At 44.2% G+C, this 17,834-nt stretch overlaps 1 protein-coding gene across 1 annotated transcript in view; it reads right to left on the minus strand.

Moving 5' to 3' along the window:
- Positions 1 to 1,054: 1,054 nt before the first annotated feature.
- Positions 1,055 to 17,834, minus strand: part of LOC143766484 (C-type lectin domain family 12 member A-like) — a 43,784-nt gene continuing 27,004 nt past the window's right edge. Inside the window, exons 4-5 of the mRNA XM_077254198.1 lie at positions 3,419 to 3,567; positions 1,055 to 1,171 (exon numbers count right to left, since the gene is read on the minus strand). Of these exons, the coding sequence (XP_077110313.1) occupies positions 1,055 to 1,171; positions 3,419 to 3,567 (266 nt within the window). The remainder of the gene's footprint in view (positions 1,172 to 3,418; positions 3,568 to 17,834) is intronic.

The raw sequence follows: 17,834 nt of genomic DNA on the forward strand, positions 1-17,834 counted from the left end.
AAAGAGGAAGATGAGCTACAACAGACCCAACAATGCATAAGCCTGAATACATGTGAGGATTGCCTGTTTGTTAGGGAATTCCCACATGTATTCAGACTGTCTAGCAGCCATAAATCATGCAGCTGAACCAAGAAAAACTAAATCTCCGAGCACTAACAAATGCTCGGAGATCACCTGAGCATGCTCGGGGAGACCCAAGCAACAATGCTATTCGCTCACCACTAGTAAGCACCCTTGAGGAAATTGCCTTGAGTGGCAATACATTTAGGATCTTTTTCCCTAGCATTTTCCTTAACATTTTATTACTCATGTATCAATTATAATAACTTTTTGTTAAAATCTTGATCTTTTATTGAATATTATGCAAATTAATGTACATCTATATTGCCTGTTCTTCACAAGGACATTATTTGACATAGCTTGAATGTATTTATTTCTTCCTATTATCTATCTGGTTGGAATATAGGGTTATTTATTTATTTTGCAAGATTATTTTGGAGGGTGAAACCATAACTGCTTGACACCAATTTTCTCATGGATATGAATCCTTTTTAATTGTTTTTAGATTTTTTCTTTGGTTTGTTATTTATTTATATTTTTCGCATTCTTGAGTGTGAGCCACACTCCGGCTATTTACTCAGTACAGGAAAATCAGCAAAAGAATGTCGAGCAATTGTGAACTTTATGGAAGATGTTGTTATGGATAGATATTAAAATCCGTGGAAACCGATTTCAAAAAGACAAGATGCCTATGTGCTGCTGATGCTAACTGCTTATCTATTCATTTTGGTATGACTAAAATTGCAATTTTTGCAAGAAATATGTAGACATCCCGGGGCTGCATTTTGCGGACCAGTGTTCATCAACAGCACAAAGGAATATGAAGAACCAAATGATTAATGAGACATATGCCTCTTAATGAATTTGGTGCATCTTTCATCATACCTAAACATGTGATAAAGAAGGGCACTCATCTGGCATAAGGTGGATACGGAATAGTCTTTTTCATGAGCAGTGTGAAATTAAGGATTATAAAAAAGATATAGTTAGTTACTCACATGTATGTTGTGTTATCAAGCCACAACCATCTTTCATTTGATTTTAAAGAACATGTAAGACCTATCCATACATTGTTTGCATACGAGCTTTGGAAGTTGCAAGTGATAAATTTCTGAAAAATAATAAATATAAACATAATAAAAAGTAGAAAATTTTTGAATTATGCAACTATACACATTTTGTTTAATATATATTTACAGTGTGAAAAAGTGTTTGCCCCCTTCCTGATTTCCTATTCCAATTTAATTTATTTTTCAAGGGGAAAAGCAATCACTTTTTCACATGGCACCCCATAGGTTTGGATTTCTTTTTCCCCTAATAATAACTACCGTACCTTAATTTATAAACTGCATTTTGTGGTTACTTGTGTTATCTTTGTCTAGTCTAATATTTACATTTGATGACCTGAAACATTTAAGTGTGACAAACATGCAAAAGAATAGGAGATCTGTCAAGCAAATTCAGTTTTACTCTAATTAGCTGATGCAAAAATCAATATGCCCCACATTAAAAAACAACTACCGTATTTTCCGGCATATAAGACGACTGGGCGTATAAGACGACCCCCCAACTTTTCCAGTTAAAATATAATATCTTCTTAAAAGTCGGGGGTCTTCTTATACGCCGTATGTCGTCTTATAGGGCCGGTGACTAATGTGCCTTTTGAGGGGGAGTGGTCCTGATGACGAAGAGGGGGCATCTCACAGGAAAGTGTGAGTGGAGTATCCCCCATTACCTCATTGTAGCTGCAGTGTGGGGTGCTGGGGAGCGGCGGCGGCCACCGCCCCACAGCATAGCACCCATGCGGCACAAAGAGGAGCAGCAGCTGCCGCCTCTCCCCAGCACAGAGACCCCATGCTGCAGCTACAATGAGGTAATGGGGGATACTCCACTCACACTTTCCTGTGAGACGCCCCCTCTTCGTCATCGGGACCACTCCCCCCCACCAACCATATACACATTGGTGTCTGCACTCGGCGTACAAGACGGCACCCGGCGTATAAGACGACCCCCGACTTTTAAGAAGATTTTCAGGGGTTAAAAAGTAGTCTTATACGCCAGAAAATACAGTACATCTAGTATTTTTGTAAGGCGCTATTGACATCAAATTCTCATAAGATGTCAGTAACATTCAATCTACACAGGCAAAGAAATCAAACATTAGATGCCCATAAATTATGTGTAGAAATGAGAAATGACAGAGGGTAAAAACAATTAGACACATGAAGAAAAAAGAGGTGCAAAATGCCATGGAAATTCATGACACTGGCTGAAATCTATCAGTGGTTAGAAAAGATGTTGATTGTGGCAATGAAAATGCAAAAAGAGGGCAATGTCTGAATTTAGTCTAAGTGATCATCTACTACCATAAATGTTTGATATGTACAAAATCCATTCTGCAAACATATGCATCAAGTACATAAATGCGTATAAAGTTTGAAGAGTGCCATGAATCCATTGTACAGCCAATCAACATGGGGTGCAGAGAGGGAGTCTATGCCAATGAGTAAGCCATTAATACTGTATTTTGATTGTGGTAAATCCATTTAAAGGTCAAAAGAATGACCTATTAACTAAATCAGGTTTTTGCGATAAATGTTATTTTAGTTAATATTATGGCAAAATGTTTTTTTTATATCAACATCTGTATTAGAAAAAAAAATCTTGCAATTTTCCCATTGGTATTAGGCAATTTTATACTCATATTGCACCTGATTTGTAGAGAAAACGTTTCAGAAGTCTCAATATTGTCACAGACAGAATTACAATGACAGGTAAAACCATTGGCGGACACAGACAAAAAAGGGCCCCTATGCAGAATCAGTATATGGGCCCTTTGGAGTCCAATAGTTCTGATATAACAGAAGCTCTGTGCTGCTTTGCACATTGAAAAGGGCCCCTTTACCATTTGGGCCCTTGTGCAGCTGCACAGGCTGCACCAATCTTATGTCCGTCCATGGGTAATACCTCTGTATGTAGCTTGGAACACAGGATCAAACATTAGCAAATGGTAACGCTCATCCTCCCTACTCAAAGACCTTTGCACACGTTCGTCAGATGCTTTATTATAAAACATAGTGTCAGAGTCTGTTGCAGTTAATGTACAAGTTAATTTCCTGAAAAAACAGGAAGTATGAGTCTAGAATAGCCTCAGTGCTTAGTGTGAAAGTACAAGATTTCTATTCGTTTAGTTTTTCTCAAATCAATCATGATACACAAAAAAATCACTCACAATTAAAAAAAAATATAGATTTAATATAATAACCTCAATTAAGCAGTTTGTCATTTTGAGATGCTGCAGTGCCTTTAAGACATAGTTATTTTTCTCTTTTTTGTTCCTTATACTACATTTTCTTACCATTTCTTCAAGAGTTTTTGGCATTATAAGGCTGGAGTTCTGAGATTCACAAAAGCTCTGTGATTCTTGCCATGACAGCATTTTATCCAGCATATAGTAACATTTCTTCTTGATTAGAATCCAGTTCATTGGACAAAGCAGACAAGATCCTAAATCAAGAAGACTGAAAGTTAAACGTCTATGAATGGAAAAGAATCATATTTTACAGAAATATTTTACATAATCATATTCTGCTTCAGTTGCTTGACATATAATGTTCCACACATAATGTAAGTGTACATTTAAAAAAGCATTCTGTGTCTTATTTTGTACCCAGCTGTTGTTTGATTTACAGTCCAGAGCAGCATTCATAATTCTGCTGGAATCAATCAACTAACTGGTCCAAAGAAATATGTTAAAGCCTCTTTTAATACAATATACAGCATTATGGGAGAAAAATAATTTCTCATGTAAGGTATTGGACAAACAGGAGACTACACAATCTCTCTGCAGTCATTTAGACAAAAGAGAATATTTTGCCTCACCCATTTTCTGTGTCCATTTTTATTTTCTACAATACCAGGCAGGACAGCCACAATAAGATACTATGGTTATTTGAGATGGGAAAATGTATACAGGTGGAATTGAATTATACTTATATTTTACAAAAATCCACATTCTGGAAAATGCTTCATGTGAATTTTGCATAATGGCTGCCACCTGTGGCCTCCATCTTGCGGAGAAGGAAAAGAGCAGATAAAAAGTTAGAAAAGAAAAAAAATACTCACCTTACTGCTCATGTCTTCGGAAACCCGTTACTCCTTTCCTGCTGTCTTCACTTCTCCATCACATCACATCTTTGTCAAGGTGTCCACTCTAAGTCAGGGCTTCCAGCCTCGAGCAGACCCAGGAGTTAGTGCTTGTTTCCACTTGCGAGAAACACGTCCGTATCTCACATGTGAAAACCAAGCTGTAGCGCCGGCACTCCAGAGCGGAGTGTGCGGCCGCATAGGAACACATGCAGCCGCACGCTCCGCTCCCAAGTGCAGGCGCCAGAGCTTGGTTTTCACATGCGAGATACAGACGTGTTTCTCGCAAGTGGAAACAAGCCCTAAAATGAGTTAGGGTATGTGTCCACGTTCAGGATTGCTTCAGGATTTGGTCAGGATTTTATGCAGGTAAAATTATGACCAAATCTGCACCTGAGGTCACTGGCAGGTCACTTGCGTTGTCCTTGAGTTTTTTCTGCTATGTACGAACATGCTGCGTTCTTAAAAGACGCGCCGCATGTGAGTTTTCTCGGGTGTGCCGCATGCGTCTTTTACTGCATAGTGGAGACAGGATTTCATGAAATCCCCTCCACTATGCTGTAACATCTGGACGCTGCATTTTTTATGCATGCTGCTCAATGCTGCGTCAAAAACGCAGCGTTTCCTGAACGTGGACACATACCCTTATTCAGTATGTTGCATTTCTGTTCGTTCGGCGGGCACGTCAAAATGACACATCCACATACATCCGCATATCCTGCATACCCAATGTTAAAGATAGGTATGCAGGATGCATGTAGAAGTAGGCGGAGTTAAACAGAAGACGTGCAGAAGTAGGTGGAGCTTAATGGAGGAAGTACGCAGCCCTCTGTAGCTCAGCTGAACGCTAATGTGAAACCAGCCTAACGGATCCATTGTCCATTGACTCCAGTGATAAAAAAAATATGGTTCTGCTAGAGATCAGTTAGTGAATAGTGGTCTAAAATCATTTCAAGTGACATCTTTTTAAGTGTATCATCAGAAATATGCCACAATGGTAACCCATAGTAGATTCTCCTTCATGCTGTCATTCCTGATCTATCTGCTTTCATCCACAGGTACATCTGAACCATCTCTTAATGTGGAGTACCCACTGCACCCTAGAATCCCATGTACTTCTCTCCCTCTGTTTTAACTGGTACATCTGGGCCATCCCCTAATCTGGAGTACCCACTAAACCCTAAAATCCCATGTACTTCTCTCCCTCTGTTTTAACTGGTACGTCTGAAACATCTCCTAATCTGGAGTACTCACTGCACCCTAGAATCCCATGTGCTTCTCTCCCTCTGTTTTAACTGGTACGTCTGAATTGTCTCCTAATCTGGAGTACCCACTGCACCCTAGAATCCCATGTGCTTCTCTCCCTCTGTTTTAACTGGTAAGTCTGAACCATCTCCTAATCTGGAGTACCCACTGCACCCTAGAATCCCATGTACTTCTCTCCCTCTGTTTTAACTGGTGCGTCTGAACAGTCTCCTAATCTGGAGTACTCACTGCACCCTAGAATCCCATGTGCTTCTCTCCCTCTGTTTTAACTGGTACGTCTGAAATGTCTCCTAATCTGGAATACCCACTGCATCCTAGAATCCCATGTACTTTTCTCCCTCTGTTTTAACTGGTATGCTGCAACTTTTTCCCTGACTTTAATTCCACGTATCATACTTCAAATTTTCATCCATGCTCTTCACACCTAACACTATCCTTCCATCTTATCCTATCTTTCTTCAGCTTTGATGGTAGTCAAATGTTCATTTAACTGCAATCTGTTAATTGTTCCCTGCTGTGAACTGTCCTCCACCTCCTTCCTCCTCCCCTCCCTCACCTGGCTTCATTTCATGGACACTTAAATTGTATAAATTGAATGGAGCAGTCAGATATGACTTTAGTCAGATGTGACATCATTTCAAGTGACACCGTTTTAAGTGTATCATCAGAAATATACCAGAAATCGGCCAGACAGTAAGACTAATTACGGTCTTCTAATTTTACTTGCCTTTCTGTTGTGATCCGCTTTTTGGGCTCCCCTAGTGGTGGCTGGTGGTACTGGAGACTTGTGTGTTCTTTTCTGCCTCAGCTCACCTGCTTCCATCAGTTTTGGGAGTTCCCTATTTAGCCTTGCTCTCCAGTCACTTCCTTGCCGGTCATCATTGTAACCTGAGTCTTTCAGTTGCATGTTCCTGCTACCAGTCTGCTGATCAGCTAAGTGGACTCTTGTCCTTTTTGTTTTGTATTTTTTGTCCAGTTTACAGTTTGTCTTTTCCTGTTACTGGAAGCTCTTGTGGACTGAAATTGCCACTCCTGTGTCATGAGTTGACACAGGAGTCTTAAAGTAATTTCAGGATGGGTTTTTGAAAGGGTTTTTCAGCTGACCGTGAAGTCCTCTTTTGTATCCTTCCTCTATCTAGTAAGTGGACCTCGCTTTGCTAAATCTACCTTCATACTGTGTATGTCTTTTCCTCTGAACTCACCGTTAATATATGTGGGGGCTACTATCATCTTTGGGGTATTTCACTAGAGGTAAGCCAGGTCTGTTCCTTCCTCTTCCAGGCGTAGTTAGTTCTCCGGCTGGCGCATGGCATCTAGGCAGCCGTAGGAATGCTTCCTGGCTACTGTTAGTTGTGTGGTAGATTTAGGTCACGGTCAGCTTGAGTTTCCATCACCCGAGGGCTAGTCTGTTATTTTGTGTTTCTGATGTTCCCATGCCATTGGGGAATCATGACAGTATGACCGGCCACTGTTAAAGTTATTGGCAGAAGAAAGGAGAGTAAAGAAGTCTGTAGATTTTTTTTTATTTTTTTTTCCTCACATGTTTGCTACTTAGTTGGCTCAGTTGTATTTCTGCTCTATTTACAGCCTTGCCTTTCTCTCCTTCTAATCCTTGAATGGCTCTGATCTCTCCGGTTTAAGGACGGACTCTCAGAGTTTGGCTGCAGGTTTAAATAATCTTGCTACGAAGGTTCAGAATTTACAAGATTATGTTATACATGCTCCTATTTCTGAACTTAAGATTCCTACACCAGAGGTATTTTCCGGAGATAGATCTCGGTTTCTGAATTTCAAATGTAATTGTAAATTATTCCTTTCTCTCAGACCTCACTCCTCTGGAGATCCTGTTCAGCAGGTTAAGATTGTGATTTCTTTGCTGCGAGGTGACCCTCAAAATTGGGCATTTTCATTGACACCAGGGGATCCTGCGTTGCTCAATGTGGATGCGTTTTTTCTGGCTTTAGGGTTGCTGTATGAGGAACCTAATTTGGAGATTCAAGCTGAAAAAGCTTTAATAGCCCTGTCTCAAGGGCAAGATGAAGCTGAGATATACTGCCAAAAATTTCGTAAATGGTCTGTGCTTACTCAGTGGAATGAGTGTGCCCTAGCGGCAATTTTCAGAGAAGGCCTTTCTGATGCCGTTAAGGATGTCATGGTGGGGTTTCCTACGCCCACAGGTCTGAATGAGTCCATCACAATGGCGATTCAGATTGATCGGCGTTTGCGGGAGCGCAAACCCGTGCACCATTTGGCGGTATCTTCTGAAGGGACGCCAGAGCAAATGCAATGTGACAGAATTCTGTCAAGAAGCGAGCGGCAGAATTATAGGCGCAAAAATGGCTTGTGCTTCTACTGTGGTGATTCCGCGCATGTTATATCAGCATGCTCTAAACGTACTAGGAAGGTTGACAAGTCTGTTTCTATTGGCACTTTACAGTCTAAATTTCTTCTGTCTGTAACTCTGATTTGTTCATTATCAGTTATTACCGTGGATGCCTATGTGGACTCTGGCGCCGCTCTGAGTCTCATGGATTGGTCCTTCGCCAGGCGCTGTGGGTTTGATTTGGAGCCTCTGGAAGTTCCTATACCTCTGAAGGGTATTGATTCTACACCTCTGGCTTGTAATAGACCACAGTTCTGGACGCAAGTGACTATGCGTATGACTCCAGACCATCAGGAGATGATTCGCTTCCTCGTGTTGCATAATTTACATGATGTGTTAGTGCTTGGATTACCATGGTTGCAATCTCATAACCCAGTACTGGACTGGAAAACTATGTCTGTGTTAAGCTGGGGATGTCGGGGGGCTCATGGGGACATACCTTTGGTTTCTATCTCGTCATCTATTCCCTCTGAGGTTCCGGCATTTTTGTCGGATTTTGGGGATATTTTTGAAGAGCCTAAAATTGGTTCTCTCCCTCCTCACAGAGAGTGTGATTGCGCCATAGATCTGATTCCAGGCAGTAAATTTCCAAAGGGTCGTTTGTTTAACCTATCTGTACCTGAGCATGCTGCCATGCGAGAGTATGTTAAGGAGTCCCTGGAAAAGGGACACATTCGTCCTTCTTCATCACCTTTAGGAGCTGGGTTTTTCTTTGTCTCTAAAAAGGATGGCTCGCTGAGGCCTTGTATTGATTATCGACTCCTGAATAAAATTACTGTCAAATATCAGTATCCGTTGCCGCTGCTTACTGATTTGTTTGCTCGCATAAGGGGGGCTAAGTGGTTCTCCAAGATTGATCTCCGTGGGGCGTATAATTTGGTGCGAATTAAGCAAGGGGATGAGTGGAAAACCGCATTTAATACGCCTGAGGGCCACTTTGAGTATTTAGTAATGCCTTTCGGCCTTTCTAATGCACCTTCAGTTTTTCAGTCCTTTATGCATGATATTTTCCGTGAATATCTGGATAAATTTATGATTGTGTACTTGGACGATATTTTGATTTTTTCTGAGGACTGGGAGTCTCATGTTCAGCAGGTCAGGAGGATTTTTCAGGTCTTGCGGGAGAATTCTCTGTGTGTAAAGGGTTCTAAGTGTGTTTTTGGGGTTCAAAAGATTTCCTTTTTGGGGTACATTTTTTCCCCTTCTTCTGTTGAGATGGACCCTGTCAAGGTTCGGGCTATCTGTGACTGGACGCAGCCTACTTCTCTAAAGGGTCTTCAGAAGTTCTTGGGCTTTGCTAATTTTTATCGTCGATTTATAACTGGTTTTTCTGGTGTTGCTAAGCCTCTTACGGATTTGACTAAAAAGGGTGCTGATGTTGCCAATTGGTCCTCTGCCGCTGTGGAGGCCTTTCGGGAACTTAAGCGCCGCTTTTCGTCTGCCCCTGTGTTGCGCCAGCCTGATGTCTCTCTCCCCTTTCAGGTTGAGGTCGATGCTTCCGAGATCGGAGCGGGGGCGGTTTTGTCGCAGAAAAGTTCCGATTGCTCAGTGATGAGACCTTGTGCGTTCTTTTCTCGAAAATTTTCTGCCGCCGAAAGAAATTATGATGTCGGTAATCGGGAGCTTTTGGCCATGAAGTGGGCATTTGAGGAGTGGCGTCATTGGCTTGAGGGTGCTAGACATAAGGTGGTGGTTTTGACTGATCACAAGAATCTGATTTATCTTGAGTCTGCCAGGCGCCTGAATCCTAGACAGGCGCGCTGGTCGTTGTTTTTCTCTCGGTTTAATTTTGTGGTCTCATATCTACCAGGTTCTAAGAATGTGAAGGCAGATGCCCTTTCTAGGAGTTTTGAGCCTGATTCCCCTGGTGATTCGGAACCTACAGGTATCCTTAAGGATGGGGTGATATTATCCGCTATTTCCCCAGATCTGCGACGTGCTTTGCAAGAGTTTCAGGCGGATAGACCTGATCGCTGTCCACCTGGTAGACTGTTTGTTCCTGATGATTGGACCAGTAGAGTCATCTCGGAGGTTCATTCTTCTACGCTGGCGGGTCATCCTGGAATTTTTGGTGCCAGGGATTTGGTGGCTAGATCCTTTTGGTGGCCATCTCTGTCTCGAGATGTGCGTGTTTTTGTGCAGTCTTGTGATGTGTGTGCTCGGGCCAAGCCTTGTTGTTCTAGGGCTAGCGGGTTGTTGTTGCCCTTGCCTATTCCGAAGAGGCCTTGGACGCACATCTCGATGGACTTTATTTCTGATCTTCCTGTCTCTCAGAGGATGTCTGTTATCTGGGTGGTGTGTGACCGTTTTTCTAAGATGGTTCATTTGGTACCATTGCCGAAGTTGCCTTCCTCGTCTGAGTTGGTTCCTTTGTTTTTTCAAAATGTGGTTCGCTTGCATGGTATTCCTGAAAATATCGTTTCTGATAGGGGTACCCAGTTCGTTTCTAGATTTTGGCGGGCATTCTGTGCCAGGTTGGGCATTGATTTGTCTTTTTCGTCTGCCTTCCATCCTCAGACTAATGGCCAGACGGAGCGAACTAATCAGACTTTGGAGACGTATTTGAGGTGTTTTGTGTCTGCGGATCAGGATGATTGGGTTGCCTTTTTGCCGTTGGCGGAGTTTGCTCTTAATAATCGGGCTAGTTCGGCCACTTTGGTTTCCCCTTTCTTTTGCAATTCGGGGTTTCATCCCCGTTTTTCTTCTGGTCAGGCGGAGTCTTCGGATTGTCCTGGAGTAGATGCTGTGGTGGATCGGTTGTATCGGATTTGGGAACAAGTGGTGGACAATTTGAATTTGTCCCAGGAGAGGACTCAGCGGTTTGCTAACCGCCAGCGTCGGGTTGGTCCTCACCTTCGTGTTGGGGACTTGGTGTGGTTGTCTTCCCGTTTTGTCCCAATGAGGGTTTCTTCTCCTAAATTTAAGCCTCGGTTCATCGGTCCCTATAGGATTTTGGAGATTATTAACCCTGTTTCCTTTCGTTTGGACCTCCCGGCATCTTTCGCTATCCATAATGTGTTCCATCGGTCGTTGTTGCGGAGATACGAGGTGCCGGTGGTTCCTTCTGCTGAGCCTCCTGCTCCTGTGCTGGTTGAGGGTGAATTGGAGTACGTTATAGAGAAGATCTTGGACTCCCGTATTTCCAGGCGGAGACTCCAGTATCTGGTTAAATGGAAGGGCTATGGTCAGGAAGATAATTCTTGGGTAACTGCCTCTGATGTTCATGCCTCGGATTTGGTTCGTGCCTTTCATAGGGCTCATCCAGGTCGCCCTGGCGGTTCTTGTGAGGGTTCGGTGCCCCCTCCTTAAGGGGGGGGTACTGTTGTGATCCGCTTTTTGGGCTCCCCTAGTGGTGGCTGGTGGTACTGGAGACTTGTGTGTTCTTTTCTGCCTCAGCTCACCTGCTTCCATCAGTTTTGGGAGTTCCCTATTTAGCCTTGCTCTCCAGTCACTTCCTTGCCGGTCATCATTGTAACCTGAATCTTTCAGTTGCATGTTCCTGCTACCAGTCTGCTGATCAGCTAAGTGGACTCTTGTCCTTTTTGTTTTGTATTTTTTGTCCAGTTTACAGTTTGTCTTTTCCTGTTACTGGAAGCTCTTGTGGACTGAAATTGCCACTCCTGTGTCATGAGTTGACACAGGAGTCTTAAAGTAATTTCAGGATGGGTTTTTGAAAGGGTTTTTCAGCTGACCGTGAAGTCCTCTTTTGTATCCTTCCTCTATCTAGTAAGTGGACCTCGCTTTGCTAAATCTACCTTCATACTGTGTATGTCTTTTCCTCTGAACTCACCATTAATATATGTGGGGGCTACTATCATCTTTGGGGTATTTCACTAGAGGTAAGCCAGGTCTGTTCCTTCCTCTTCCAGGCGTAGTTAGTTCTCCGGCTGGCGCATGGCATCTAGGCAGCCGTAGGAATGCTTCCTGGCTACTGTTAGTTGTGTGGTAGATTTAGGTCACGGTCAGCTTGAGTTTCCATCACCCGAGGGCTAGTCTGTTATTTTGTGTTTCTGATGTTCCCATGCCATTGGGGAATCATGACACCTTTCTTTTCCTCCCCTGCTCTTTAACCATGCTCACATTTTCCACCACCGTTTTTGCACCACTAATCCTCACTCTCCTTCGCTAACCCCAAACCCCTGCATCCTCAAACCACATAACTATCTCCCCTGCTCTCTTATCCTCCACCTCGTTTCATCTGCAGACCTGCTCTTTAACCTCAGACCTCTCCTACCAAAATATAATATAAGCCGGTCACTCTCTGTCACCTACCTGCTTTCCCTTTCTCTGCTCATTCTCACTGCTGGCGACATATCACCCAATCCTGGCTCCCCCTGCCTCATACATCCCACTAATCCTCACCCCTATCCTTCTCACACTAAGAGAAACTACCGCAATCCCTCACACTTAAAATCTGTGCCGCTGACCCCCACCTCCCTGCTTCCTCTCTCTGGGGCACTTTGGAATGCTTGCTCCATCTGCAACAAGCTCCACATGATCCACGATCTCTTTATTTCCCACAATCTTTCCTTCCTGGCCCTCACTGAGACCTGGCTGACACCCCATGACACAACCTCCCCTGCTGCACTGGGTTACGGTGGCCTCCAATTTATCCACACTCCTCGCCCTGGCAACAGACATGGCAGAGGAGTGGGTTTCCTTCTTTCAAAAACTGTTCCTTCAACCCTATCCAACCCCCACCCTTCCTTATACTCCCTTCTTTTGAGGTTCACTCTGTCTGTATTTACTCTCCCTCTAATCTCCAAATGGCTGTCATATACCGACCACCGGGCTCAACCACTGCCTTCATCTACTAATTCTCCATCTGGCTTCTTCACTTTCTCTCTGCTGATATCCCCACCATCATCATGGGTCACTTTAATATCCCTACTGGCACCCGCCAGCCAGCAGCCTACAGCTCCTGGCCCTTACTTCATCCTTTGGGCTCACTCAGTGGTCCTCCATAACCACCCACACAGACGGACATACACTAGACCTCATTTTCACCCGCCTATGTTCCTTATCTAATCTCACAACCTCTCCCTTCCCACTATCTGACCACCATCTACTCACCTTCTCATCCTTGTCCTCCTCACCCACCCTCCATGTCCAGCCATTACCACATCCTCGCAGAAACCTTGCACACATAGACATTCACAGACTCTCAGACTCTCTTCTACCCCTGTCCTCCATATCTTCACTCCACTACACGGACAGCGCCACCGCTTTCTATAACACCACCCTCATATTAGTCATAGACTCAGTCGCCCCTCTCATGCATCTCAAAGTGCGACAATTTAATGGGCACCTCTGGCATAACAATCTCACAAAAAAATTTTGACAAGCATCCAGAGTCGCGGAGCAGCGTTGGAAGAAATCACGCCTGACAGACACCTTCACTGCTTTCAAACAAGCTACACTTGCCCTCAAATTAGCCCTCACCTTTGCTAAACAGAACTATTTCACAAACATTGTATCTTCATTATCCTATAACCCAAAGCAACTGTTCAGCACATTTAACTCTCTCCTCCACCCACCACTGCCACTGCCAGAGCTTACTCACCTGCTTTCCAAATCACACCTCACCACTAGAGTTAAGCGACTTTTCCTTTTTTAGGATAGAGTCGGGTTTCGCGAAACCTGACTTTGTCAAAAGTCGGGTCGGGTGAAATCGGCCGATTATTGCGAAAAGTCGGGGGTCGACCAAAACACGAAACCCAATGCAAGTCAATGGGGAAGCAAAGTCGGCATTGAGTCGAGGACAGGAAAACACCTACAGTGCCCATTTTAATGCCAAAAACATCAATTCTTGTTACTTAAGCTTGTCAATCTTAATTTACCTTATAATAATAGTTAGGCATTGAAAATTGGGGATCATTTGGCTAAAGTTGTGGGGGGGTAAGGCTGGCTCAAGTTTTTCATGGGTCCAGGAAACACGGACTACGTCACGGCGGTGGAGCAGGGAGAGGTAAGTATTTCAACTTTGCAAGTGCTGTGATCCTGAGCAAGCAGGGGGGGCTCACTCATTCGCATTGGCACTGGCACAGGGCCCCTCAAAGTATGGCGGTGTTTGACGGCGGGGGCGCCTCCCACCGGCAGAGACACTTTTGCATACTATCAGGGGCCCTGTGCCAGTGAAGTCGCAAACGAGTATGCCCCCCCACCTGATGAAGGAACCTGCACTTTCATCTGCACCTTCCTCTTTGTCCCCGTGTAAGGTGGTATAGTATGTGGGAAGGGGAACCTGAATTTCAGCAGGGTCAGATTCTGGCTGTGTAGAGTGCAAGGGGAATGTAGTGGTCTGGGTCAATGTACCAGCAGACTCATCTAGCAGTGTCTGGGCAATGGGCAGGATGAGGAGGAAACACAGATATAGGCCCAAAGAATAAAGGAGGCTAAATGCAGTTCCAAATTGGTAACAGGACTAAACAGGCGGCATTGCTTTGTTCAGTGGAGGACAACTGTAATGAATGGCAGACACAGTTAGTAGGCCCAAATAATAAAGTGGGCCAAATAAAGTTCAAAATTGGTAACCGGAGTAATCAGGCGGCACTGCTTTGTTCAGCGTAGGAGAGCAACAAGCAGCGGCAGACACCATTAGTAGGCCCAACCAAACAAGTAGGCCAAATGCAGTTTAATATGTTATACAGGCCAAAAGCCTGAAGATTGAAGCTCAGCTTTGATCAGTGGAGGAGAACACCAAGGAGCGGCATACACCGTTAGTAGGGCCCAACCAAACTAGTAGGCCAAATGCAGTTTCATATTCAAAATATAGGCCGAAAGCCTGACGATTGAAGCACAGGAGAAAAGCACAGGAGAACACCAAGGAGCGGCAGACACCATAAGTAGGCCCAACCAAACTAGTAGGCCAAATGCAGTTTCATATTCTATATACAGGCCGAAAGCCTGAAGATTGAAGCTCAGCTTTGATCAGTGGAGGAGAACACCAAGGAGCGGCAGACACCGTAAGTAGGCCCAACCAAAGTAGTAGGCCAAATGCAGTTTCATATTCTAAATATAGTCCGAAAGCCTGAAGATTGAAGCTCAGCTTTGATCAGTGGAGGAGAACACCAAGGAGCGGCAGACACTGTTAGTAGGGCCCAACCAAACTAGTAGGCCAAATGCAGTTTCATATTCTAAATATAGGCCGAAAGCCTGAAGATTGAAGCTCAGCTTTGATCAGTGGAGGAGAACACCAAGGAGCGTCAGACACCGTAAGTAGGCCCAAACAAACTAGTAGGCCAAATGCAGTTTCATATTCTATATACAGGCCGAAAGCCTGAAGATTGAAGCTCAGCTTTGATCAGTGGAGGAGAACACCAAGGAGCGGCAGACACCGTTAGTAGGGTTCAACCAACCTAGTAGGCTAAATGCAGTTTTATATTCAAAATATAGGCCGAAAGCCTGAAGATTGAAGCACAGGAGAAAAGCACAGGAGAACACCAAGGAGCGGCAGACACCATAAGTAGGCCCAACCAAACTAGTAGGCCAAATGCAGTTTCATATTCTATATACAGGCCGAAAGCCTGAAGATTGAAGCTCAGCTGTGATCAGTGGAGGAGAACACCAAGGAGCGGCAGACACCGTAAGTAGGCCCAACCAAAGTAGTAGGCCAAATGCAGTTTCATATTCTAAATATAGGCCGAAAGCCTGAAGATTGAAGCTCCGCTTTGATCAGTGGAGGAGAACACCAAGGAGCGGCAGACACCGTTAGTAGGGCCCAACCAAACTAGTAGGCCAAATGCAGTTTCATATTCTAAATATAGGCCGAAAGCCTGAAGATTGAAGCTCAGCTTTGATCAGTGGAGGAGAACACCAAGGAGCGTCAGACACCGTAAGTAGGCCCAAACAAACTAGTAGGCCAAATGCAGTTTCATATTCTATATACAGGCCGAAAGCCTGAAGATTGAAGCTCAGCTTTGATTAGTGGAGGAGAACACCAAGGAGCGGCAGACACCGTTAGTAGGGTTCAACCAACCTAGTAGGCCAAATGCAGTATAACATGTTATACAGGCCGAAAGCCTAAAGATTGAAGCTCAGCTTTGATCAGTGGAGAACACCAAGGAGCGGCAGACACCGATAGTAGGGCCCAACCAAACTAGTAGGCCAAATGCAGTTTCATATTCTAAATATAGGCCGAAAGCCTGAAGATTGAAGCACAGGAGAAAAGCACAGGAGAACACCAAGGAGCGGCAGACACCATAAGTAGGCCCAACCAAACTAGTAGGCCAAATGCAGTTTCATATTCTATATACAGGCCGAAAGCCTGAAGATTGAAGCTCAGCTGTGATCAGTGGAGGAGAACACCAAGGAGCGGCAGACACCGTAAGTAGGCCTAACCAAAGTAGTAGGCCAAATGCAGTTTCATATTCTAAATATAGGCCGAAAGCCTGAAGATTGAAGCTCTGCTTTGATCAGTGGAGGAGAACACCAAGGAGCGGCAGACACCGTTAGTAGGGCCCAACCAAACTAGTAGGCCAAATGCAGTTTCATATTCTAAATATAGGCCGAAAGCCTGAAGATTGAAGCTCAGCTTTGATCAGTGGAGGAGAACACCAAGGAGCGTCAGACACCGTAAGTAGGCCAAAACAAACTAGTAGGCCAAATGCAGTTTCATATTCTATATACAGGCCGAAAGCCTGAAGATTGAAGCTCAGCTTTGATCAGTGGAGGAGAACACCAAGGAGCGGCAGACACCGTTAGTAGGGTTCAACCAACCTAGTAGGCCAAATGCAGTATAACATGTTATACAGGCCGAAAGCCTGAAGATTGAAGCTCAGCTTTGATCAGTGGAGAACACCAAGGAGCGGCAGACACCGATAGTAGGGCCCAACCAAACTAGTAGGCCAAATGCAGTTTCATATTCTAAATATAGGCCGAAAGCCTGAAGATGGAAGCACAGGAGAAAAGCACAGGAGAACACCAAGGAGCAGCAGACACCATAAGTAGGCCCAACCAAACTAGTAGGCCAAATGCAGTTTCATATTCTATATACAGGCCGAAAGCCTGAAGATTGAAGCTCAGCTTTGATCAGTGGAGGAGAACACCAAGGAGCTGCAGACATTGTTAGTAGGGCCCAACCAAACTAGTAGGCCAAATGCTGTTTAATATGTTATACAGGCCAAAAGCCTGAAGATTGAAGCTCAGCTTTGATCAGTGGAGGAGAACACCAAGGAGCGGCAGACACCATAAGTAGGCCCAACCAAACTAGTAGGCCAAATGCAGTTTCATATTCTAAATATAGGCCGAAAGCTTGAAGATTGAAGCTCAGCTTTGATCAGTGGAGGAGAACACCAAGGAGCGGCAGACACCGTTAGTAGGGTTCAACCAAACTAGTAGGCCAAATGCAGTTTAATATGTTATACAGGCCGAGAGCCTGAAGATTGAAGCTCAGCTTTGATCAGTGGAGGAGAACCAAGGAGCAGCAGACACCGTTAGTAGGGCCCAACCAAACTAGTAGGCCAAATGCAGTTTCATATTCTATATACAGGCCGAAAGCCTGAAGATTGAAGCTCAGCTTTGTTCAGTGGAGGACAACTGTAATGACTCGAGTGGCACAGACAGACACAGGTAGTAGGCTTAAAATAAAAAAGTAGGCTAAATTCAGTTTAAAATTGGTAACTGGAGTAAAGTGGCGTCATTGCTTTGTTCAGCGGAGGACAGCTGTAATGAGGGGCAGAGACAGTTTGTAGGCCCAAAAAAGTAAGTAGGCTTAATCCAGTTCAAAACTGGTAACAGGAGTGAACGGGTGGCATTGCTTTGATCAGTGGAGGACAGCTGTAATGTGTGGCACAGACAGACACAGGTAGTAGGCTTACAATAAAAAAGTTGGCTAAATGCAATTCAAAACAGGTAACAGGAGTGAACTGGCAGCATTGCTTTGTTCGGTGGAGGACAACTGGAAGAAGTGGCTGACACAGTTAGTTGACCAAAATAGTAAAGTGGGCTAAATATCTGCAAAAACAATGTTCCTAAATAA

Source organism: Ranitomeya variabilis, chromosome 4, assembly GCF_051348905.1.
Source record: "Ranitomeya variabilis isolate aRanVar5 chromosome 4, aRanVar5.hap1, whole genome shotgun sequence".
NCBI classification, from domain to species: domain Eukaryota; kingdom Metazoa; phylum Chordata; class Amphibia; order Anura; family Dendrobatidae; genus Ranitomeya; species Ranitomeya variabilis.